Source organism: Symphalangus syndactylus, chromosome 5 (genome assembly GCF_028878055.3).
Source record: "Symphalangus syndactylus isolate Jambi chromosome 5, NHGRI_mSymSyn1-v2.1_pri, whole genome shotgun sequence".
Lineage (NCBI taxonomy): Eukaryota > Metazoa > Chordata > Mammalia > Primates > Hylobatidae > Symphalangus > Symphalangus syndactylus.
In genome coordinates this window covers 65,037,764-65,061,009 of record NC_072427.2, presented here as the reverse complement: position 1 = coordinate 65,061,009, position 23,246 = coordinate 65,037,764, and the positions used below count along the sequence as shown (strand labels likewise).

Genomic DNA, 23,246 nt, shown 5'->3' with positions numbered 1-23,246 from the left:
GTTTGGTTTCTGTATCTCCCTACATGTAGCAGGAATGCAAGGTCACTCTGACCAGCTCAGACATGCACTTTTGGCCAAGCCTCTGGGTAAAATAATATACCTCCTTTTGGCTTAGTGCCTCTTGCTGGACATCTATCAATTTCGGGGGGACTGTGCTACTGGCCAACCTTGACTCCCCACTCTTTCCCTTTTCCCTCTTTGTCCTTTGGAGACAGTATTTTTCTATTCTAGCAACCACAGCCCTCAATATGGCTGGTTCATTCTGTTTCAGGTAACTTCTGAGGGAGCTAAGGAAAGAATGGATGGGAAAAAGGTACAAGGAGACTTCAGGCTCTATTGGGCTGAAGGTCCCAGCTCCACTGAACTCAAATCTAAGTTTACAACCCAGAGAGCAGCTCGGTGGTCAGAGCACTGCTGAGCCCTACTGCCCCTGGTGGGTCAGGGTTGTTGCAGGACTGGCTCCCTCTCACTGCTCTCTGGACTCATCATTTTATCTTTCCTAAAACTCAGGCTTGGTCAAGTCACTCATCTGCAATAAAATCTTCGCCACCTCCCCTTTATAAAATACAGATTCTTCTGTCTGGCATTCCAGGAACACCTCTTCAGTCTGACCTGAACCCACCTGCCCATGCCCACCGTTCCTAAATCTCAGTGTGCACCCAATGATCCAGTCACCAAGCCTCCCTCTGCTCCCTGCACAGGTAAGCTCTCCAGCTCAGCACTTCAGTCTGCTACCCTTAGGCCTGGGCTATTCTTTTTTATTTTATTTTATTTTTATTTTTTTGAGACGGAGTCTCATTGTCGCCCAGGCTGGAGTGTGGTGGCGCTATCTCGGCCCACTGCAACCTTCGCCTCCTGGGTTCAAGCAATTCTCCTACCTCAGCCTCCCAAGTAGCTGGGATTACAGGCATGCGCCACCACGCCCGGCTGATTTTTGTATTTTTAGTAGAGACAGGGTTTCGCAATGTTGGCCAGGCTGGTCCCCAGCTACTGAGCTCAAGTGAACCACCCGGCTCGGCCTCCCAAAATGTTGGGATTACAGGCGTGAGCCACATGCATCTGGTTTTCCTTATTGAAAAATATTTCCCATTCAATTTAAAAGCTGTCTCCCTGAGGCCTTCTCCAGCCTTTGTATTCTGAATTTTTCTGCATTCCTCAATAGTCATTATCCTTGGAATGAATACAATTCCAATGACTTTTCAGTATTTTCAGGGCTACCTCTCCTAGTAGACTGTAAGCTCCTTGGGGGCAGACGCCAGGTTTCTGGCACTCAGCCCAATATCTGGCACAGAGTAGGTGCTCGGTAAATGTCTGTGAAGTAGCCCATAGACTCCCTTGCGCGGTCTGCAGGACATGCTGCTCTCCTGGCGGCACCAGCACAGTCTCTAAATGCTGCCATATGCGAGATATGTGTCAACCGCTCAAGCAGCCCCGGCCTTCTTGAGCGCTCCTCTTCTCAACCAGGTGCTTATTTTGCCAGTGCCCACGCCCAGTCAAGAAGAGGACCTAAGGGCTCCTCTGGATGTGTTTGTTTCAAACACACCTTCAGCTTTGGGGCTGCAGTTTTCTTCTGACCTGCTCGGCAGGCGGGAGGGAGCTTTCCCCTGAGGCTGGGATCCCATAGGGACCCGCACCCTGCACCCTGCACCCACTGGACGCACCAGCCTCATCAAAAAACTCCCCGCCTCCTTCCCCCCTCCCTTTCTGGACGCGCAGCAATTATTCTGCCCATTCCCGTGAAAAAGAAGACAAAAGTTACTTTGGCGCCCCCTCTCCCACACCTAATACAGAGGATTCAGGGACTCTCTGGCGCTTCCAGAGCCTGTGTTAGGGACAGAATCCGCGCTGGCGACGGCGCTCCAACTGCGCTTCTGGCGACGGTCGGAATTTTGCTCGGCCCCTTGCAATGTTTCCATGGGAAGGTTCGTACATTCGTGACCGTCCCTGGCAGCGGCCCAGCCCGGGACTTGGCGCTTCACTCGCCATTGGCCAGTCCTCGGCGTGACGCGCAGGGGGGCGGGGCCTCATCAGCTGTTTGCGGGATGCCCCGAGCGGGCGTATTTTGGAAACAATACCGCACCGTGCGGAGTGGCCTCCTCCCGCCCCGGCCTGTGCCCGCAGCCGCCGCCGCCCCTGCCTGCGCCTCCCGCCTCCTGCCGCAGCCCGGTGAGCGCCCGGGTGGCGGCCAGGGGCCGGGCGGAGTTGGATCGCAGCTCCTTGGGGAAGTGGGGAGCGGAGTCGCGCTGCGCACGGGGGCCCGGGAAGGGTTTGGGCTGCGGACGTCTGGGGTGACCATGAAGAACTGGGGCGCTGGGGTGAGGGAACGGGGTGCAGAACCCACAGTTGGGTGCGCTGCTCCAAGAGGGAACTTGGGGGTAGCATTTGGGACTCGAAGGAGTTGGGTCCAGGTAGGCAGGGGACCCTGGGGTGCACTGCTGAGCAGACCTGGGCGCCCGAGAACGGCCCAGCCTCTGGGTCTGACTTTGGGGTAGGACAGGAGTTGTGGGGCATCCTGCCTCCCTGCGGAGTCTGAAGGCTCCTCTCCTTAACAGCTGGGCTTTTTCCCTCCTTCCCAATCGAGTCTGGGCGTCAAGCCCCCGAGTGTTCGTCACGCTGGACCCTGGCGCGGAGCCCTGGCATCAGAACTCGGAGGCCGAGACTCTCTCCTGGAGTCACCCAGGTCTGGGGTGTGTGTGTGTGTGTGTGTGTGTGTGTGTGTGTGTGTGTTCCTAGTCACTGTCGAGGATCTGGTTGTCTGACTACTGCCTTCTCCTAAGAGCAGAAGGAGTCTAAGTTCAGCATCCCTCTTCCAGCCCTTAGGAGTTGGGATGGCTGCAGCGGGGCTTGAGTTCCTTTGCTAGGAATAAAGCATTCCCTGGCCCTGTTCTCAGGAAGTGCCCACCTCCCACCACTCTGGACATCACCTCTTAAGCTCAGGAGAAAAGCTTCATCCTCTCTTAGTTTACCCTTGACCTTGGCCAGCACCCCTCCAGAGGCGCCCACCTACAGGCAAGCCACCTACAGTTTGTGGAGCGTGAGAGGGGTCCCTGGGGCTTGCAGAGCCACACCTTCTTGCTGCACCTCCCCCACTGTCCAGTCCAGGCAAAGGTCGAACTTTGGGGCTTTGCTGGGAGGGGGAGGGGAAGGTGATAGGCTTCAAAGGAAAAACCAAGACAATGACTAATGCTTGTGATTGGCTTTGAGGGCCCCTTCTTAGGTCGAGATTGCCAGCCTGAGAAGAGGAGGTTGGAGAGCTGGAGGGGAGCCCCTGCCAGGTGACTGGCGGGACAGCACTTGATCCTTTCATCAGGAAATTTTGTTTCCTGTTGTTAATAAGCTGGAGTGCACCCTCCCACCCCCCTCCCCATACACACACACACATACACACACACACACTTGGGAAACACTGTTCAAAGACACCACATGGCTGCTTGCCATCCTAGCAGGCATCTCCTCATTCTCCAGGGAAGAGGGCACAGACAGGACCATAGACAGCTCAGGGACAGGGATGGGATGGGACTAAGGCAGGGCCCAAGCAAGCACCTCACAGAGAGCTTGCGTTTGGCAAAGGCAGGATTCTGAATTGTACTGAGATTCTTTTAGCTACTTCACCAATCCATAGACCATTTGGCTTGTTCTTCAAAGGCAAGAGACTGGGGGACAGAACCCCCAGGAATCTCTAATTGAATCTGACAAGAATGAAATTCATCTCTTTTTATCCTTAGCTGTTCAGGTGGTTGCTGCTTCTGGCTGCTGAAGGGGCCCTAAGCAGTTCCTGGTATGTGTAGGGAGCTGGGTTGGAAGCTTAAGATGCTGAGTAGCTTCAAGCTCAGACTTTCAAGAGCCATCAGGTAGAGCAAGAGGAACTTCTTTATCACCAAGAAACTCATATCAATAACCTGAGTAGTATAGGCAGTGAGTGAGGTCACAGGGAGAGGGCTGAATTTCACTTCCTTCTGTAAGACCAGTTGTACCAGTCTCAGGTTCAGAGCTGGCAGGAGCGGGAGGCTGTGGAATCAGGGATTTGAAGTCGTGGAGACTGGTGAGGAGACTTAGTTGGGAGAGGCTGGACCTACCCTCCAGGCCAAACTTTGGTGGGCAGACAGCTCAACTCTGCTCAAAGAGAGCCGAGACAGCAGCTGCAATGACTAGCTTGGGTCTTTATCCCCTCTCCCAGGACACATTCTTACCACACTGCAGAGCCTGTTTGTTGTGTTGTGCAAGCAAGGGGTGGAGATTAGAGTAGATGGGCAGCAGGGCGGAGCTTAGAGGTTTGGAGGGAACCTGGCTGCCCTAGGATTGCTGGCTTTTGTTTTTGCTGCTGAGCCTGGAGCTCAGCTCAGACAGAGATAAGAGTTTCCTTGGGACAATGACTGTGTGTGTGTGTGTGTGTGTGTGTGTGTGTGTGTGTGTGTGTGTGTGTTGTGAACACTGTATGTATAGCCAGTCATAGCACCCTTGACAGCAACTTACACAGGCTAGTCTTGTTTATATTTTCCCAGGTACCATGCATGCATATAGCTGCTGATTCTACTCCTGCTATTGCTCACAACCTCAGAGTCAAACTTCATGACCGGCCTAGGTCAGAAAACGTAATCAAGAAAAAGGGTGGTTCCAGGCGGGCCCAGGGAAGAGGTGTGGAGAGCCCCTGAACATTCAGGCAGTCCACATTTGAGGAGTGAATGTCACCCTTAGCAGTGCTTTATTACCAGGGTTGTATGTCATCAGTATGTGGCCCGGCCACCTCAAATAAGAAGGGGGAGCATGGAAGGAAGAAGGGAAGGGGAGTCCTTCCAGGTATGGCCCTGGTGGGGCAGCAGCCCAGATGCCTGCGTTGCCCCCTCACAGGAGAGATGGAGCCATCTCAGTGTGTGGAGGAGCTAGAGGATGATGTGTTCCAACCAGAGGATGGGGAGCCGGGCACCCAACCCGGGAGCTTGCTCTCTGCTGACCTGTTTGCCCAGAGCCTACTGGACTGCCCCCTCAGCCGACTTCAGCTCTTCCCTCTCACCCACTGCTGTGGCCCTGGCCTTCGACCCACCAGCCAGGAAGACAAAGCTACCCAGACCCTCAGCCCAGCCTCCCCCAGCCAAGGTGTCATGCTGCCTTGTGGGGTGACTGAGGAACCCCAGCGACTCTTTTATGGTGAGTGCTCTCAGCCTCAAGACTCCTCCCATAGAGACTGGGGGAAAAGAGGGGACTTTCCCTCCCCAAACCTGCCCTTTGCTGTTTCCTTCCCCAAAGTGATCAGCGGGGCTGTTGATTCCTTGACTTCCACCTGCTGTCTCTCGGCTTGTTACTGCTCCTCACCTGTACCTCAGACCCCCCCAAAGGGCAAATTGTCCCCTCCTGGAGGGATCCTTGGGTCCATGGTATCTCCTTTTACATCTTGTGCCCCTTGAGTGGCCTGGCCTTTAGTGTCCTAGCAGTGACTTGCCTACTATAAAGTGGCTCCTGTTGCCCTGGAGAAGGCTGGAGGATCTGTGACTGGCTGTTGACAATGAAAAACCCAGCCGGTTCTGGGAGGGAGGGTTCCCAAAGGCAGAAGGTGGCCCCCAGTTGCCACTTGGGACTTTCTGTGCGTGAAAGGGGAACTGGAGAAAGAGGTTGGGCCTGCCTGGGCCCAGTGCCAGCAGAGGGGATGCTTCCAAGGCTAAGACAAGACCCCTTCATTTGTGGGCTTAAATAGTTTGTTTTATGAGAAATATGCCCTCCTCTGGCAAAAGGGCAGGGTTAGACAGTCTGTTTTCTTCTATTAGCACTGCAGCTTATGGAGGGAGGGTAAAGTCAAGGAGGCTGGCTTACTGTGTCTGACGAGCAGATTGAGGAGACACTGCAGTTACTCCCAGAGGGAACTGCTCCTTAGGGCAGTTCTGGCAAAGCAGTTCTGGCAGGAGTCTGAGAAGTTGGATAAGGCGGGCAGGCGGGGAAGAGGGACTGCCTGAATGTTCAGCGAGGAGTCCGGCGGACTGGCGCCCCTAGCGGTGGGTCTAACGCGTGCACCGGGTAAGTGTGGAGCGCTGGTCTAGAGGTCTTCCCTGGGGCTGTCTCCAGAGAGCAACTTGGCAGCTTTGTGCGTCTCAGGAGTTTTTTCTCCCTCTTTTTGTGCTGCTGCCCAGGAGCTTCGGGAGACCAGCCTTTCTCTACTGCACTAAAAAAGTGAAGACACTTTTTGATTTTTTTCTTTCTCTGCCTCTTACTTTGCTCAACCCAGAAACTGGAGAGCTACCTCCAGTGCTTTTCCAGAGAAAAGCTTCAACCTGCTACTATGTGAATAACCAACTGTGGTCAAGGGTAGCTTGATAAATAAGGATGGAAGGCTGGCATGTTCGCCTCCACACGTTACCACCTGCCCTTTGTCAGGGCACTGTCAGTGAACGGAGAAGCAAAGAGAAGGCTGGGGCCACTCTTTCTGTTCTGCAACTTTTATGCACTTGGGCAGCAGGCTGTCCAAGCTTGGCAGAGTGCTCCGATAGAGGCGGGCTGGCTCCTATCCTTTCTCATATGAGGATTTACCCTCAGCCTCCAGTGTTGGCCAGGTCAGGCAGGCGTAGGGAGGCTGGAGCAGTTGTGGAGAATGCTGAGATGTGGGTCCTCTATCTTTGCAGGCAATGCTGGCTACCGGCTTCCTCTCCCTGCCAGTTTCCCGGCAGTCTTGCCCATCGGGGAGCAGCCCCCCGAAGGGCAGTGGCAACATCGAGCAGAGGTACAGATTGCCCGAAAGCTTCAGTGCATTGCAGACCAGTTCCACCGGCTTCATGTGCAGCAAGTAGGCACGGGGGTTTAGGGGAGGAGGGTTGAGTCCGCTGGGGCTTGGGGGCCAAGGCCTGCCTCTCTCCTCTTGTCAGCAACTCTGTCTCTGCCAGACCTCAAGGATATTGTCCCAGAGTTTTGGTTATGGCGGTTCCCATGGGCAGGAGGGGCCTAACTGGCTGAGCATCTTGCTCTCATCTCCGAGCTCCACATTGGTTAACTGCCCACTCTCAACTCATGTTCCATAAGAGCCCTCTCGGGAGAAGCTACAGTCTGGGAATAGGATGGCTTTCTGCAGCTCTGCTTGACAACCTGTCTCTTCTTATGGCCGTGGCTGGGGGGTTGCCCCTCACAGACCTAAGAGGAAGATTTTCAGGGTGCTGCAATGAAACTGGGCAGTTGGGGGGTGCCTGGCTAAGGTACAGTGGGAACCGGGTAACCAGGCCAAGGGATGGGGCCTGAGTTGGGGAAAGTGGTGGAACCGGTTGAAACCTGACACTTTCCAGCTGGGGAGGCCGCTCCTCACTGTCTCTGTGTGGGAACCAGGGTCTGGGACTCCAGAGAGTGTACCTCGGAGAGGCTCCTCAGACCGGCGGCCAGCCGGGCGCTCAGCCGGGTGCTTGGCCGGCAGCCTGGCACCAGCCCCGCCAGGGCGGAGCATCGCGTGTCAGCCGAGCATGTGGCAGAGTCCATCAACAAAGGCGGCGGCTGGCAGGCTCGTGCTGGAGGAGCCCTCTGTGCCATGGACTGGAGGTTGCCCTCCCTGTTCCAGCAGCCGCTGTCTGGGCTGGGCCCCCAGGCACTTAACCCTTCCTCTTCAGGGTTTCTGGATGGCTGCCAAGGCTGGGAGAGGAGCCTGAGGCTGCATCCGTGCTGATACAGCCACAGCTGAAGCACAGGCATGCCACCTGGAAGCGAACACATTCTGTACTTCTGGGACTGTGTCCCCAGCCCAGCTGGCTCTGAATGTGTGTTTGTGTGTCTGACTGTGAGGAAATCAAGGGAATAAATAGCTTGACCATGACTGGGCAGACTCCGAGGTTAGATGGGTAGCTTCAGGTGGCTGGAGGAGAGCTATTGGTAATAATAGGTTGACTTAAGGGTCAAACCATTACCAGTGCCAGGGGAAGAGGAATTGACCTTGGGTTTCCTAAGAACAGGACATTGTGGGTTAGATATGGTTAGTGCCCTCTGCCAAGGAGTTCTAAGGACAGTTTGGGGCCAGGCCTGGCCCTGGTAAGTCCTCCCAGTCCGTTAGTGATCAGGAAGGGAGGGTGGCCCTATGCTTAGATAATAGACTTAAGCTCCAGTTCTTATTCTCTCCTTTGATTATTTGGTGGAAACTTGGCTTAGAGTTTCCCCTTCAGTCCATGTGTGGACTCACTCTGATTCTTGTTTTCAGTTTCTTGGCCTCCTGCCTGCCCATTCACTCCATCGTGGTTGTACAGGCCTATGGCTGAGCCCAGCTCACAGCTTCCAGTCCTGGTACTGGAGAGGATGGGAGGACACAGTGGCTGTGGCTCTCCTAGACTCTATCTAGAGGGCTACGTGAAAGGCAGCTTGCTTCATTTGCAATAATCTGATCTCTCTCACCAGTTATTCCCCAGAATATTCCCCCATCCACTGGTAAGCCTCTATAGGCTTGGGAATCGGCTGGGAGCCCTCCCTGGCACAAGACTAGGATACAGTCCTGGGGGCCCTCCTAACTTGGTCCTAAACAGGAGGAGGAGGAGGCCCTTATCCCAAGGTCTGGCCCTGCTTTTTTTTTTGTTTTCTTTTTTTGTTTCGTTTTGTTTTGTTTTGAGGCAGAATTTGGCTTTTGCCCAGGCTGGAGTGAAATGGCACGATCTCGGGTCACTGCAACCTCCACTCCCCCGGGTTCAAGTGATTCTCCTGCCTCAGTCTCCCGAGTAGCTGGGATTATAGGCGCCCACCACCACACCCGGCTAATTTTTGTACTTTTAGTGGAGACGGGGTTTTGCCATGTCAGCCAAGCTGGTCTCCAACTCCTGACCTCAGATGATCCACCTGCCTCGGCCTCCCAAAGTGCTGGGACTACAGGTGTGAGCCACTGCGCCCGGCCTTGCCCTGCTTTTTGCTGGTTGGCATCACTTCTCCCAGTTCAGAGCTGCCTCTTTGCGGGCACAGGTTAGTTTTAGACAAGGTGTTATGCTTTTAGCCAGAGCCACCCAAGCTGGGGAGAAGGAAAAGTGGAGGTGCAAGGCATGAGAGTCTCCTCTGCGTTGCACCTTACTCCACACTGGCTCCCAGGTTCCCTGTACCCCTACCCTCCTGCCAGCTACCTACTTCTTCTTACTTGCAAGGGTAAGAGGCTGGCCAGTGAGCCCTTTCTAGCTCAAAGAGCTGGTTTTCCCAAATTTTCCAGTACAAAGAGCCAGGCTTTTTGTCTTCTTGAACAGTTCTCCCCAGAGTCTTCTTGCTTTTAACCCCCTCCTTCCCACTGACCCTACTTATAGACCTTCACCAGGAACTCAACCTGTAGGAAGGGCTAAGGTGATGGCTTCAGGCAGGTGGAACACTGGTACTCCTGGAACGTTTCAGCAGCTGGTTTTAAGAAGTGAGTCATTTTCTAAGCTTGATTCTTATATAAACTACAGTCTAAGATTTCATATCTAGAAAGTACTGTTGTCACTCCTCCATTCTTATCCTTTATCTTCTTTCCCCATTCCCTTCCCTCATTTTTGCAGGCAGAGAAACTGAGGCAGTGGGAAGGAGGTTATTTAGGATTTAGTTTCTAGGCTTTGGGTTCAGAGTCAGAAAGCCCAGGTTTGAATACCAGCTCTGCCACCTACTAGTTTTTGGGAAGTCACTTGACTTCACTGAGCCTATTTCCTCTTCTATGAATTAGTGCTAATACCACAGAATTTTACTGTGATAATTAAGTGAGAAAATACCTATGAGAGTTGGGGACATACAGTAGATGTTCTTTAATGCCTGTTTGTGTTTATGATCCTGATCAGCCCCCATGTTTGTTCTCGTTGGTTCACAATTCATTTCCCACTCCACCTGGCAGGGCACTCCCTGAGCAGAGCTGCTTCCCCTGAACTTCCCTCCACCTGCCTGGTCCAGAGAAATTAGTGTCCAGACTGATCATTTGTGGACCTTGGCCTTATCGATTTCTCTTCAGGGAATGATAGTCGTTCCCCATCATTGCGGGCTGGATTTAGAGAGCCAAGAAAAGCAACCCTAGAGGCAGATGGGACTTGAGGAGGCCTGACCACCACCTTTCCCCTACATCTGGGATAGTGTCCTGGGGCCAGACAGTGGCCACTGGTCCATAGTCCTGTGGAGAGTGTGAACTCCCCCTTTTTATCCCTGGTTACAGACCCGAGTTATTCGTTTTTTTGCACCAGAACACCCTTCTCCCTTGGAGGTATGGAGCAGAGGGAGGGGGCGTGATGATGCCATGAAATCCCAATTGAGTGTGTCGACCTGGCTCCAGATGCAACAGGTTCCAAGTTTCCCTGGGTGTCATTTTACGTGGGCCATCTGCACTTTCAGCACATTTCCCAAGAGCCTTGCTAGGTGGAGGACTAGCCTGGTTACCCGAGTTACCAGTTCAGGGTGACTCTTCCAGATCCACAGGCAAAAAACCGGAGGCAGAAGATCAGAGTCATCAGGGTGCTCCGCCTCAGTTCTTTGTGTCTCCAAAGCAGCAAGAGAGTTGGAGGCAGAGTGAGTGGAGGTAAAAACCTTTCCGAACCTCACCACACATCCCACCTTTCTTTGGCCGGGGCAGGAGTGAAGGTTCCCCTGTTTGCTCCTCTGTGAGCTGACAAACTGTGGCAGGGACCCCCGATGGTCTGCTGATAATGACTTATCTTGACGGTGGTGCTGTGGTGCTTCTGTGTCCAGCTTCTGCGTGGAAGAGCGTGGTGCAGATGTACTTCCTCCTTGAGCCCTTGGGCTGCCCTGGCCAGAAGGTCTGAGCCCCAGCTTTCCTGTCCTTGTGCCATGGTCTCCTTCAGCATGAGCCTAAGGAGGGGCGGGAAGTGGTATCCCCTCCCCTTGGGAGAGTCTTCTGTCCCAATGGCCCATTATGACATTTGGGGATATTTCTGGGCAATGTTAAGAAGCCAAGAATCCTCAAAAATAGTAGTTACTGTAGACAGTCAAGTAAGTAAAGCTACAGGAGGGTTGGAATTCTTCATGTTGGAAATGGCTTTTTCACTTGGACCAGGAGTGGCTCCATTCAGAAAAGCTGGGTTTGGAAATCCCTGAGTAGTAATTAGACTTTTTGGCAAATGAAATCTGAGAAAACTTTCAGCTACTCAGTTGAAACTATCTTTAGCTGTAATATCACAAAAACGATCCTAGACTTGTAGGCAGATCTGTTAAAATCCCAGCTCTGCCACTTATAAGTTGTGTGTTCGTGGGCAAATCATTTAATCTCTCCAAGCCTTTTTTTTTTTTTTTTTTTTTTTTTTTTTTTTTTGGTGAGACAGAGTTTCACTCTTCTTGCCAAGCTGGAGCAGTGGCGCGATCTCGGCTCACTGCAACCTCCGCCTCTGGGTTCAAGTGATTCTCCTGCCTCAGCCTCCCGAGTAGCTGGAATTACAGGCATGCACCACCATGCCTGGCTAAGTTTTGTATTTTTAGTAGAGACGGGGTTTCTCCATGTTGGTCAGGCTTGTCTTGAACTCGTGACCTCAGGTGATCCGCCCATCTTGGCCTCCCGAAGTGCTGGGATTACAGGCGTAAGCCACCGAGCCTGGCTCAGCCTTGGTTTCTAATACTTACCTTGCCTAGTTGATGTGAAAGGCCTTTAGGAGTTGTGCTACAGATAACTATTAAGTCAGGGAGAGTTGAGTACTTTTAGAAATATGTTAAAAGATGACTTTAGGATTTCGCTTGGACCTGACTTTGTAATTTGGGGAGCTCTTTTGGATGTTGTACCCGAGTTGGTGTTTACTTGGTTTATTCACTAGCAGCTTCTCTGCCTAGCAGACTGGATCGTTTGTTCAGGGAGCCCCTGATTGCTTCCTGACACTTTGGGATTCTCTAGTTATTAGTGAGTGGTTTTCTGGAACTTAAGCTGGCTAACTAGGTTGCTCAGGGTCTAGATGGGACAGCCCCGGGCAGGGGCCCCAGAGGTTTGCTATAGAGTGAGAAGGGTCCCTAGGAAGCCAGCCTCTGTCCCAGGAGTGGGAGGCCCACGTAGGACAGTGCCAGGGGAAGACTGAGGCTGGGGGAGGGACTGCGGAGAGCCAGCCTGCGTGAGCGCCGGCGCCGGGGCCGGGGCTGGGGCCTGTGTTTGCTGTGTGGCTGGCTCTGTTTATATCGCTCGCTATATTTAGCTTCTGAGTCATCAGCGTGGCAGACTAGAGGCTGAGTTCCCCACACACTCTGCACCTGACTGCTCCCTCTTCCAGGAGAGGGCCTTGTAGTTCCGGAGAGTTAATTCCCTCCCCACCAAGGCAGGCCATGGGATGGAAATTGGCTTTTTTTTTGGAAAGTGGGTGATGGGAGGAGGGGACTAAGGGAGACACAAAGAAAGAAGGTTAAAGAAAAATGTCTGATTTGCCTTTTGATCCATGTCTGGCAGCCAAGAGGTCATGTTCCATGACCAGAGCACACGATCAGTCCGTGTGTGAAGGGGACGGTTCCAACCTTCCTCCTTGCCTTGTTTGCCTTGACCTGGTCCCGGACAGGACATGAACAGTCAGCTGAAAAGACCCCAAGTTGATTTTCAGAACCTGGGGTTATTTTGCATAGCATAATACACACAACAGGCTTGTCCCCCCAACCCCCTCCCTCTCTTTAACCAGGGCACACACCGTCGTGCCCTTCTGAGCTCTGAAGAAGTTGCCCAGTAGTTTGATGGAGCTGTTCTCAGCTTGAAGGAAACTGAGTAAGGGTTTCAGTAGTTTCTCCCTCCAGGCTGTACAGGTGCAAAACAAGGGTCTGGGGACATGGATGGTGCAGCACAGCTCTGTCCCCCACCCGTACCCCTCAACCCCCAGTGGCTGGAGCCAGTGTCTTCCAGTTGTGTTAGAGGAAGCCTTGCCATCTTCCACTGAGAGCTGGCTGGCTTCCGACTGCTCTTTTTTCCTTAGAGAAGCAATGGGCGTGGCCATGGTGGCTTCAATGTCCTGTTAACACTGCTGGCTGGGCTGAGGAAGCTCTTGGCAATGAGTCTTTTTTTCCTTTCCCGTTTTGCCACGTTGCTCGTTCCTCGGGCCTCTGGGTCAGAAGCAGTCTGAGGCAGTGGGCCCACTGGGTCCAAGGGGTTGCCCTCTGGGTTTCAGAATCCTTGGCTTAGCCTGGCAGCCTAGAATCCTGAGCCCCATGGCCTGTGGCTGCTGTGGGCAGTCTCAAAGCAGAAAGTCAGGGATCTCCCAGGGACTTCATGAGTCTGGCGGGAAGATGGTGCTCCCCAGGCAGGCCCTGTTGCAGAGCATATTGAGAGAAGTGCTCTGCAAACCCAGTGAATCCCAGATTTTCCTTGTGCTCCCCAGGGAAGGAGGAGCCTGCTCATTGCTGCCCCCAAGCCCAGTGCTTTATGTATATTTTTCTTATGTAATCACCACAGCATCCTTGTACTTTTAGACTCCTTTGTCACTGTGTTATAGGAAACTGAGGCTCAGAGAAGTGAGGTAACATGCCCAAGTCACACTGTCATTTGCTGAGCGAGGCGTCATACAGATTTGATGGATTCTGGAAACATGGTCCAATCGCCCCATACCTGCTGCCCAGCAATCACATTCCAGAAAACAAGGGTACAAGGGAGCACACATTTGCTGCCCCAACCCGCTCTGCCTCATGTGATACTTAGCTCGGTGTTTTTGCTCTTCTCCCCATTATATTGTAAAATGATTGAGAATCAAGTTTATAATATTTTAATCATCTTTGTATCCACATAACTCTTAGCTCAGTTGGGTGCTTGGTAGCTCAGTTGGTTGCTTGGTAGCTCAGTTAGGTGCTTGGTAGCTCAGTTGGGTGCTTGGTAGCTCAGTTGGGTGCTTCATTAAAATGTCCTTATTTCAACAGAAAACATCTTCCTAGCTTCCTTCAAGTGGAATTTTTCAAAAGTCTCTCTTATCTCAATGTTCCTGTTCTCAACTGCCAGGCTCTTTCAGCCTTGGCCTGAGTAGGTTTAGAGAATGACAGGCCAAAGGGAAGAGGGAGGAAAACTTCACACCATGGACAGTGTACCTTCCCCTAGAGTATAGACAATTCTGCATTTTGAGGAGATTGAGTGTGGTTTCAGATCACAGTCTGAAGTTATAATTTCAGACCTAAAGTTTTAGCTTTATTTCTGTTTGATCTTCAGTTAGCTCTGCCTCTGAAAGGGTTATTTTTTTCTGGTCCACAGCATCCTTACTAAATAGTTAATGATCTGGAAACAATGTCTTTAAACATACTAGGGGAGCAGATCAGTGGTGATTTGCTTTGAAAAGGTAATACTATTTTCATAATGTGAATAAACACACTGTAAAATTTTAGTGAAGGAACATAGCTTTGGAGTCAGAAGTCAGGACCTCAAATAACACCCCTCCCAACTAACTTGGGATCACTTTTCTGAGCCATTGTTTCCGTCGCTCTAAAATGGGTTGATAATACCTGCCCTTCCTATTGTGAGGATCACATGAGAAGAAAGGAAAGTGCTCTGTTCTATATCTGAGATATTATAAGTTGCTCTCTGTTTGGTAAATTTGCATTTTGTGAGTTAGGTTGTTTTAGAGCTGCACAGGGCTTCGCTTTGCTTCTTCCTCTGATACTTTGGGGTGAATTAGCTCTAGCTGGAGCATCTGGAACACTGATGACACACAAAGCCCCCAGAGGGTATGAATTGGATCTGAAAGGGGGAGAGGCAGAGGGAGATTCTTATCCAGGGAGCATAGGGAACACGCTTTGTGCTTAGGGCAGAGGCTGTGTGGGATGAAACATAGTTTGATTTATGTAATCCAACCTTGTCAGACACCACAGCCAGCTCTTTAGAGGAAAAAAAAAAAAAAAAGGGAGGCCTTTTACTAGTTGGGCCTCTCCCCAGGTGAGAGGCTGATACTATCACATAAAGTACATCTTTAGACCTGGCCAGACAACAGTTGTTCCTGGCCTCAGACAAGTGGGTTATCTTTCAGGGCTGACTCCTCTGTAGTTGGTCCAGCATGCCCTTGTTGAGTGCCTACTGTGTGCCTTCCATGTTCCCCATTACACAGGATGAGCAACTGTGCATTCAGGCGTAGGGTGTTGCACACAGTAGGGATTGAAACATTTGTCAGCCGACTGCCTTCATCCCCTGACCGTGGCAAGAAAATGAGGCTGGGCCAAAGAAGCTGCACAGGGCTCTGACGCCTGCTTGTGCTCTCTTCATTGAAGAGAACACCGTGATCTACCATGTTAGGGCGCCTTCCCTGGGGGCATTCACCTCTGTTCATTCCCTCCATGCCTTCGCCCTGCCTTCTAAACCATGTGAGTCCGAGGGCTCTAGGGTGAGCTTCCCCTCCTCTGTATCCCAGCCCCCACCCTTGGGTGACCCTGACTGTGTATTCTGGGAACTCCCATTCTGGGAGGGGTTCCCTAGCTGAGTCTAGGAGAGCAGGCCTGGTTCTGGGGATCTGCCCTCACTGATCTCAGATTGTGCGCTGGGTGCTGTGCCAGGTGCCTGAGGGTCAGAGGCCAAGTACACTCATTCCTGGTTCCCCTCTCTTCCCCTTCTCCTCCACACCCTCTTGTGGAAGGACCCACGTTCTCTGGTGTTTTGGTGTCTTTGTGTTCTTCATCCTGTTCGGTGAAGGCCAACTTCCTTCCTCCTCACTGTTTCTCCCACTGGCCTCCCTTCAAGTCTTTTTTCTTTCCTTTCTAGTCAGGCCCTTTTGTTAAACTTTTAGGAAAGATTTTATTTATTGTTGTATTTTGTAATCAGGGCATTCTTTGATTCTCTTGGTTTCCTCATGGAAAAGGGTCTTGTGAGGGCTGCCCTGAGGCAGGAGAAGGCCATAGGGAGCCTGTGTGGTATCTGCTTGTAGCCAGAGAGGGCTCATGGGCCCGTGGGTGGTTCCCAGGCCCTACACCCAGCTGACAGAATTCAGTTGTTGGAGCTCTGAGTTGTAATCCTGAAGGTAGTTGTGGATGACAAACTCCTTAGGGTTGGAGAGCACCTTTGTGGTTTCCAAAAGGCTGTGTCCTGGCTGCCACAGAACCACCTGGGCAGGATTGACCTCTGGCTTGGCCAGTGGGGGAAGACATTACTTTGGTGGGAAGAGATCGAAAGGGACTGAAGAAAACACCAACATATGCAGTGTTTTCTTCTAGGCTGGAGGATCATGAGTGACTTTATTTCCTCCTCTGTAATGTCTTGTATTTTCCAATATTTCTACAATTAACATGTATTGCTTTTATGATTAAAATATACAGTAAATGATTTCTGATCTCTAAAATGTCACCCAGGGAGCTTGTTCAGTATACAGATTCCTGGGACCCTTCCTTGAAAATCTGACCCAGTGGGTCTGGGAGAGGCCTGGAGACTCTGTACTTACAACAGCACCTTGGCTGGCTTAGTGACCCAGTTGGGTTTAGAAACTGTTGATCTAGTACAATACCTGCATTTTCCTTATAAGCCAAGAGAGAACTCATGAGCAGGTTGATGGGAGATCCAACTCTAAAGTCAGGTCCTCTGATTCCTGGTCCCTGGGGATCCATGCACCATAGAGCCTTTCTTGCCAATTCATGAGCCTTAAGGACTGTCACACGCAGAGGCATGGAAACTAGATCCTTCCCAAGGGCTGGCCTATGTACCCTGCCTCCTGCACCTAGGCCTGCCTGGGTCCCCTGCAAGACCTCAGCCTTCCTGTCTGAAAGCACTCTCTGGCCCACGGCTGCTTCTGAGTCCCCCAATGCTCCCAGATGATGGGAGTCTGTGCCTCATCTTCAGAGATCTCAAGTTGCCCAGGGAGTAGGTGGCCCCCATTAGTGGAATTTGGGAGAAACTGAGGCATACAGAGATGGGAATCACCTCAGCCCCAAATCATAGAATTCTCATCTGCTTTCCTTGGCCATTGAGCTGTTTTGAGATGATTTAGTGAAGGGGAAGCTAGAGGGTCTGCTTTGGTATAAAGAAAGGTAGTGGCACTCTGAGCACACAGATAATGGGAAGGGACATAGCTCTAGGGCCAGATGGTCTAGGTTCAGTCCAGTCCCTGCCACTTAAACTAGCTATGTGGTCGCTAAGTAATGGGCATGATAATGTGCCTCAAAATCACCTGGGGAATCTTCTGATGCTGGGTCTGCATTTCCAGGCAGCTCTCTGATGATGCTGAGGCTGCTAGTCCATGGACCACCCTTTGAGAAGCAAGGATGCAGAACACACAGGACAGAGCCTGGCACCTCCCCACCCCCAACTGCCACCCTAGCCCATGTTACTATTATGGTGATGATTGTTCTTGCCACCGGTCTTCTCAGACAAGCACCTCAGGAGATCTGGAATTCCAGCAGACTGGCCTCTCCAGGGATGAGTCTCCTCCTGGATTCTCCTCTTGTTCGGCCACATGACCTCTGCACCTGTCTCGGGCAGCAGCTGGGGAGGGGAGGAGAGAGGGTCTTTGGCCCAGCTGCCGCAGGCCGGAGGCTTCGGGTTTGCAGCTGAGTCCATTTTCACGCTGTTTTACTCTAACCAGATTTTGTTAAGCCGGGTGTGTTTCCTCTTTTTACTCATCTTTGTTTACAAAACACGAGGAAGCCATCCATCTCCCCACCCTCTGTCTGCCAGGCCTCTTCTGTGGCACGCCCGATTTCCCTTCCCCTCTGAGCAGGAGCTGCGCCTCCAGCTTGCCGGGTTGTTTTCCAGGCTCTTCCACGGGGGAAGGAGGAATGCTGTTGCCGTGGACGGGGGCATTCTGTGTTCACCTGGGTTGTCAGGCCCTGAGGCCAGCTGCCTGGATGCCTCTCTTTTTGTGGCCTAGGGCAGCATGAAGGGGAAGCCAGCAACCTGCACGGCGGCCCTGGGAAAGGTCAGGGAGGCCGGGGCTGGACAGAACCTGGAAGCTTTGGGAGTCCAGGCAACCTGGGCCCCCTTTCCAGCTGTGCTGCTGGCTTCCTCTCTCCTCTTCCCATCTGACCAGGAGTAGTTGCCTGGTGGGGGCTGGTGCTGTGGTTAAAGACAGTTTAAGAGAGGGCTCCAGCTCCCCCGGACACCTCATGTAAACTTGCTTGCTGATGGGGCCACTGAAGTAATCCAAGTCCAGCCCATGCTGGCTCCTTTCTGCACACTAGGTTTTTATTCCCCTGTCCACTGAGAACCCTGTGGAGAGGCCCCCGCCCAGTCCTCCTGCCCTGGCAGACAAAGAGAGAACAAAGACCGCCTCTTCCAGCACCCCCCAGTTTCCACCCCCCAGGCCTCTCCTGGGAAATGGTACCTGTGTGGGCAGGGCACCAGCCCCAATCTGGTGAGCCACTGACCCCTGAACTTTGCCCCTAGCTTCTCAGCCTGACAGTAGGACCTGGGATAACCTCCAGAGCATAGTATATATTCTTTGTTTTTGTTTTGTTTTCAAGTATGTTCTTGCTTAATGTTTAATTGGCTCCAGTCAGTAGGAGAGCGCTCCAAGAGGGATTATTTATGGCTTACTGTCAAGAGCATCTATAAAAAGGGCAGCACTGAGCTGGAGATGCTGGGGAGGGAGAGCGGGCGGGCGCACAAGAGTGTGTGTGTGTGTGTGTGTGAGAGTCTGTGTGTGTGCGTGTTTGCACTGGATGAAATCAGATTTTTGCTGCCTCAGCAGTGTGGTTTAAATTGAAGATTAACCCTTTGACCTTCACAGTGTCAAATCACTTGCAGATGGAGGCCCCCCCTTTCCCCTTGTTCTCTATGTTACTTTGGAGTCGGGGGAGAGAGGGGGGCACTTCTTCTCTTTCTGAAGCCAGTTTGTTGTTCATGCAGCTGAGGTTTGAGGGGCTCGGGAGCCAATCTGATTAAAAGCAGCACTTGGCTAAACTCTGGAAAATCCTGCAAGCAGGGGAAAAAGCTTAATCCTCTTGTGCATAGTGCATATAGAGCCTAGTCTTTTCTTTTTAATGTTAAAACTGTAATTGTTTTTGGAGAACTCAACTATCTCCTCTACATGGCAGTGTCTCTTTTTTCGCCTCCCCCTCCTCCCCGCTGTGAGCTGTACTGATAGGATTAAAGTGCCAGCCGTGAGACTTGGAGATCTGAACTTCTATTGGAAATGAGAGGGAGTCGTCTAAGGTTGTGTTTGGGAGTTATGTTCGTCTTTTTTTTTCTCCCTTCAGCACCAGCAGAACCGAAATCGCGTGTGGTGGCAGGTCCTCCTCTTCCTGCACAACCTTGCTTTGAATGGAGAAGAGAACAGGAACGGGGCAGGCCCTAGGTGAGGCTGGGCTGCCCTCTTCACATGGGGCACCAGGAACAGGAAGGACATCGGGCAGGACTGACACTGTGTCTTGTGAAGTTTTTTTTTGTTGTTATTTTGCGTTTTAATTTTTTTAAATTTCTCTCTGAGTGTACATACAACGTACTCAAGTGGGACCTTCTTTCTCTGTCAGGCCCTTGACCTGGAATGGGGGCCTTTGTCAAACACTGTTGAAGGAGAGGCTGACGTGTCTGTGATGGTGAGAATTCCCAAGGGCTCTGACAAGTAGATTCTTCGACTGAGGAATCTACCAGTTGTGGAAGATGATCCGTTAGTGATGTTCTCTGGGAAGTGGACTGTGGTTTATTCCAGAGGAACTCAGTTAAGAAATCGAGAGTGGATTAGACTCCCAGTTCCACCAAACTTATGAGCCTTCCATTGTGGATGGGGGCCATGATCCTGATGGTCACATTGCTTTAACCCAGCAGGGCCTCGGCCACCGGCTCTCCACTTGAGGATAGCAGCTTCACTAGGCTGGCCGGCCAGCTCCACAGCTGACTGGGTTCTTACTTCCCAGCCAGTACCTGCCCCATGGGCTCAAGGATTCCTGGCCAGCTCCTGTCACCTCCAGCAGACCTCAGGGAGGGTTGGGTTTCTCTAAGGACCCCTCAAACATGTTGCAAAATGAACCAAACTTCTGGCTAGGCCTCAAAACTGACTTGGTCCCACTTAGAGGCCCCAGGATTGGCCTGAGGTACACAGCCATGCCACCACTGGCGGCCTGGGACCAGCTGGGTGTCAGCCACGGGATGAGCCGAATAGCCAGTCAGCGTGTTGCTGCCGGCAGCCTGTGCCTTTGTCAGCTCTTCTTTCAAAAGACCCTGCCAACAGACCGCATTCCACCCCCAACATCAGCACTGAGGGACCTCGGGGGCAGGTTTGCAGTGGGGCTGGAAAATGTGGGGCCACCCCACTATAAGAGTCAGCCCTAGAGGACCCCAGACTCCTTGGTTTCCTTGGAAACAACATACCTCTTCCCCCTTATCCCCAATCCTTTTTCATACCTAGTGGGATACAGAAGAAGCCAGGACAGTGGCTTTACCAGCTAAGTGACTTTTAGAGTAACATAATGATTAGAGTGGGGAACCGTCAAAGCTGGGTACACATTTCCTATCATCCTCCCGCTTCCAGCTAGGCCAGAAGGGCATGCTCTGGAACCCAGCAGGATCACAGCTGCCTCTGCATGTCTTCCCTTCTCTCCCTGCTGCGGCACTTATGGAGAGGATCTAAAGCAGCCAGTGTGGCAGCTCCGGTGGCAGGCACAGGGAATCTGTTAACCAGACGCTAGAAACTAAATTATAACTTTTGCATATGTGAGAAAAGACAACATTGGTGCTAACAGTGAAGTAAGGCCCAAAGAAAAGATGGCTTCCCTGGACGAAGAAGACCTCAGGGCTAGCCAAGGAAATAGGAGGAGTCCAGAGTAGACTCACAAATCTGAACAAGCCCAAGCTCTTCCAGTTCTGAAGAGAGAAGGTCTTCAGTACTATTGAGGGAGACATTGATCTTCTGGATGCACAGTTGTGCAGGTTGTTCACTGCACAAGGGCACCTGCAGAGAGAGCTAATGGAGGCTGGAATTCAGCTTGTGTTCTGCTCACTAAGCTGTGTGCCCTGGTGTGGGGCTACTTCTCCCAAGAAGAAGGGGTGCCTTTCCTAATTTGCAAAGGTGCCATATGGGCTCACAGCACCCTGGAGGAGAAGGGCCTCAAACTGTGTGTGTAAGCCTTTGTTTTGTTCTGCTCAGATATTCTGGATATTACCTCTTCTTGGTCAGAATTCTATTCTCAGGGTGTGTACCATGATTTGTCTGCTAAGAAGACGGGTTCCTGCTATGCAGAGAAGGAGCCAGGGACCAGCGTGAAGACTGGCTCTGGGACACACTGACCATTGTGAAATTCAGCCTTCCCTGTGGGTCTCCATACCATTTTATGATGTGTATGGGACATATGTTGTTTTCCCCTCTCTAGATCAAGGTGGTGACAGGCAGGCTGCTGCCGTGTGCTTCAGTGGCACACACCAAAAAACCGGGATTATTTACAGCAGCCAACTATTCACCCCTTTTGGCAGACTCTCCACCTGAGCTCAGTGAGAGAGAAAATGATTTAGATCTTGGTGCTGAGGCAAGGCCATCAGCTTCAGAGACCTTGCCAGGCCCAGGCTGGGTGCCCTGTGGCCTGAGAACTGAGCCCAGGCTTTGACAAACCCACCTCAACATCAAGCCTGGGGCAGGTGGAAGGTGGTCTGACTGCACTGTCTCCATCTTATGCAAAGCCAGGAACTCACTCACTGTCTTAAGTGAGCCAGGGCAAAATTTACACCCCTCACTTTTCCCTCTCCCTTCTTCCCCACCAACAAAACCCAGGAGGTAGCTGGCAGAGTAGCTGTCAGGAAGGAGAAAGGTTCTTTCTGGCTGGTTGTTTTTAATTGGCTTAGTGATCTAAACTGGCCCCTTCCTCCTCTGCCTGGTGAGTTGGCCTAAACATTCCTCAAGTCTAGCCTCAGGAGACCTGCCCCTCCCCCCCACCTCCACCCCCTCAGACTCCATCCCCCACCCCCAGGAGCCTGGCTGTCTCTAGCGAGGGGTGGAGAATCAGATTTAGAGGGAGGGAGAGTCTGACCTGGATCCTGACCTGTAACCAGCTGAAGACGGTGGAGGCCTTGTGGCTTGCTGAGGGTGGGGGTTGGGAGAGGGACTGGAAACCTTCCTCCTCGGCAAAGAAATGCCTGGGAGGAAGGGAAGCCTGATATTCAGGATCAAAACAGCCCTTCTAATTCACAACCCCAAAGCAGGAGTTTCTAGAAGTTGGTCGACAGATCTGGTGAGGGAACTCCCCAGGCCAGACGCTGGACTCCTGCAGTGAGGGTGGAGGACTCAGCCTGGCCTCTGCCTGGCCTGTTTCAAAGTCTGGGCCACTGGAGAGCTGCTCCCTGGCAGCCTTCTCTTGCTCAATCCGAGGTGGAAAAAGATCACCTCCCAGTGACCTCCCTCAGCCCCCAGGGGAGTAGGTCTGTGTCCAAAGCTATGTGGCAGGCTTGTTTCAAGGGCCCAGAGGGGCCCAGCTGACCTGTCTCACTGCTCCTGGCAGCCCAGCCCCATCGGCAGGTGGCCCCTGCCTGGGGGTTGTTTGGGACAGTTCAGCCAGGGCCTCCCAGGAAGAGTGCTGTGGAGCCACGGTGACTGTCCTGGGCAGCAAGGAGCATGCTACCCCAGTGAGCACTTCTTTTTGAGGGACTTGATGGGGAGGTGGGGTAGGGAGAAGGGACATGGCAGAAGCGGGAAGACTTTGGTCACCATGGCTCTGCAGGCCTTCTGCAAATCAGTGCTGGCCTGGGCTGGAAACAGCTCTCTGTGTGAAGGTGAGGACTCTTGGAAGCAGGCCATCCTGGCCAGACACCCTAGCAGGAAGGGGCTCACCTGTCACCCTTAGGCAGCCTGAGGGCTGGTGGGGACTTTTGAGTCTTGAGGGGATAGGGGAGAAAAAGCTGAGCTCATAGGTGCCCAGCCAGCCTCCCACCTAAAGGTGCTCAGAGCCCCACTGCCCCTCTCTCTGTGCAGGTGGCCAGTGCCCCTCCCTGCTCTGGAAGCATTGCTAGCCTTCTACCCCATCCCTGGATCCACAGGGGCTATCAGGGGGAGACCCAGTGAGAATGTAGCATTTTGTTCATCCCCAGGGTAGCTGCCCTGGGGTCTGGGCACTCTGCCTCCGGGAGAGAGGAAGAAGAAAGGGGCCCCATTTTTAAAAAAACTGTACAGAGCCTTTGGCTTTATGTGTCTATGTTCTTCACATGCATATGTGTGTATGTGTGTATATCTTTTCTCCCCATCAATTGGTACAATTTTTAATAAAATCATTTAAAGCAAATCTGGTCTTTTATTTTTCAAGGTGTGGTAAAAATGCAAGGAGATCAGTTAGGAAATTAAAGCCTTCTAGCTTTCTCAGCTGCCAGCCTGAGTGACCCAGAGGTGCTCAGCTTTTGCCGTGACTTCCTTTCCCTTCTTGGAGTTGAGAAGAGTGATTCCGACCACACGGTAGGCAGCACAGCAGAGGCCCTGTGAGGGGGAAAGATGCAGGCTTCGGACCCGGTTCCCTCCTCCTCC

General features: G+C 52.3%; 1 protein-coding gene across 1 annotated transcript; it reads left to right on the top strand.

The window, feature by feature from the left end:
- The first annotated feature begins 2,024 nt into the window (after window positions 1–2,024).
- Window positions 2,025–23,010, top strand: BMF (Bcl2 modifying factor). The gene is given in 6 exon segments (XM_055278675.2): window positions 2,025–2,166; window positions 2,553–2,591; window positions 2,594–2,680; window positions 4,849–5,145; window positions 6,609–6,769; window positions 19,006–23,010. Coding segments are annotated over 6 exon segments (810 nt in total). The 5' UTR covers window positions 2,025–2,042; the 3' UTR covers window positions 19,108–23,010.
- The last annotated feature ends 236 nt before the right edge of the window (window positions 23,011–23,246 follow it).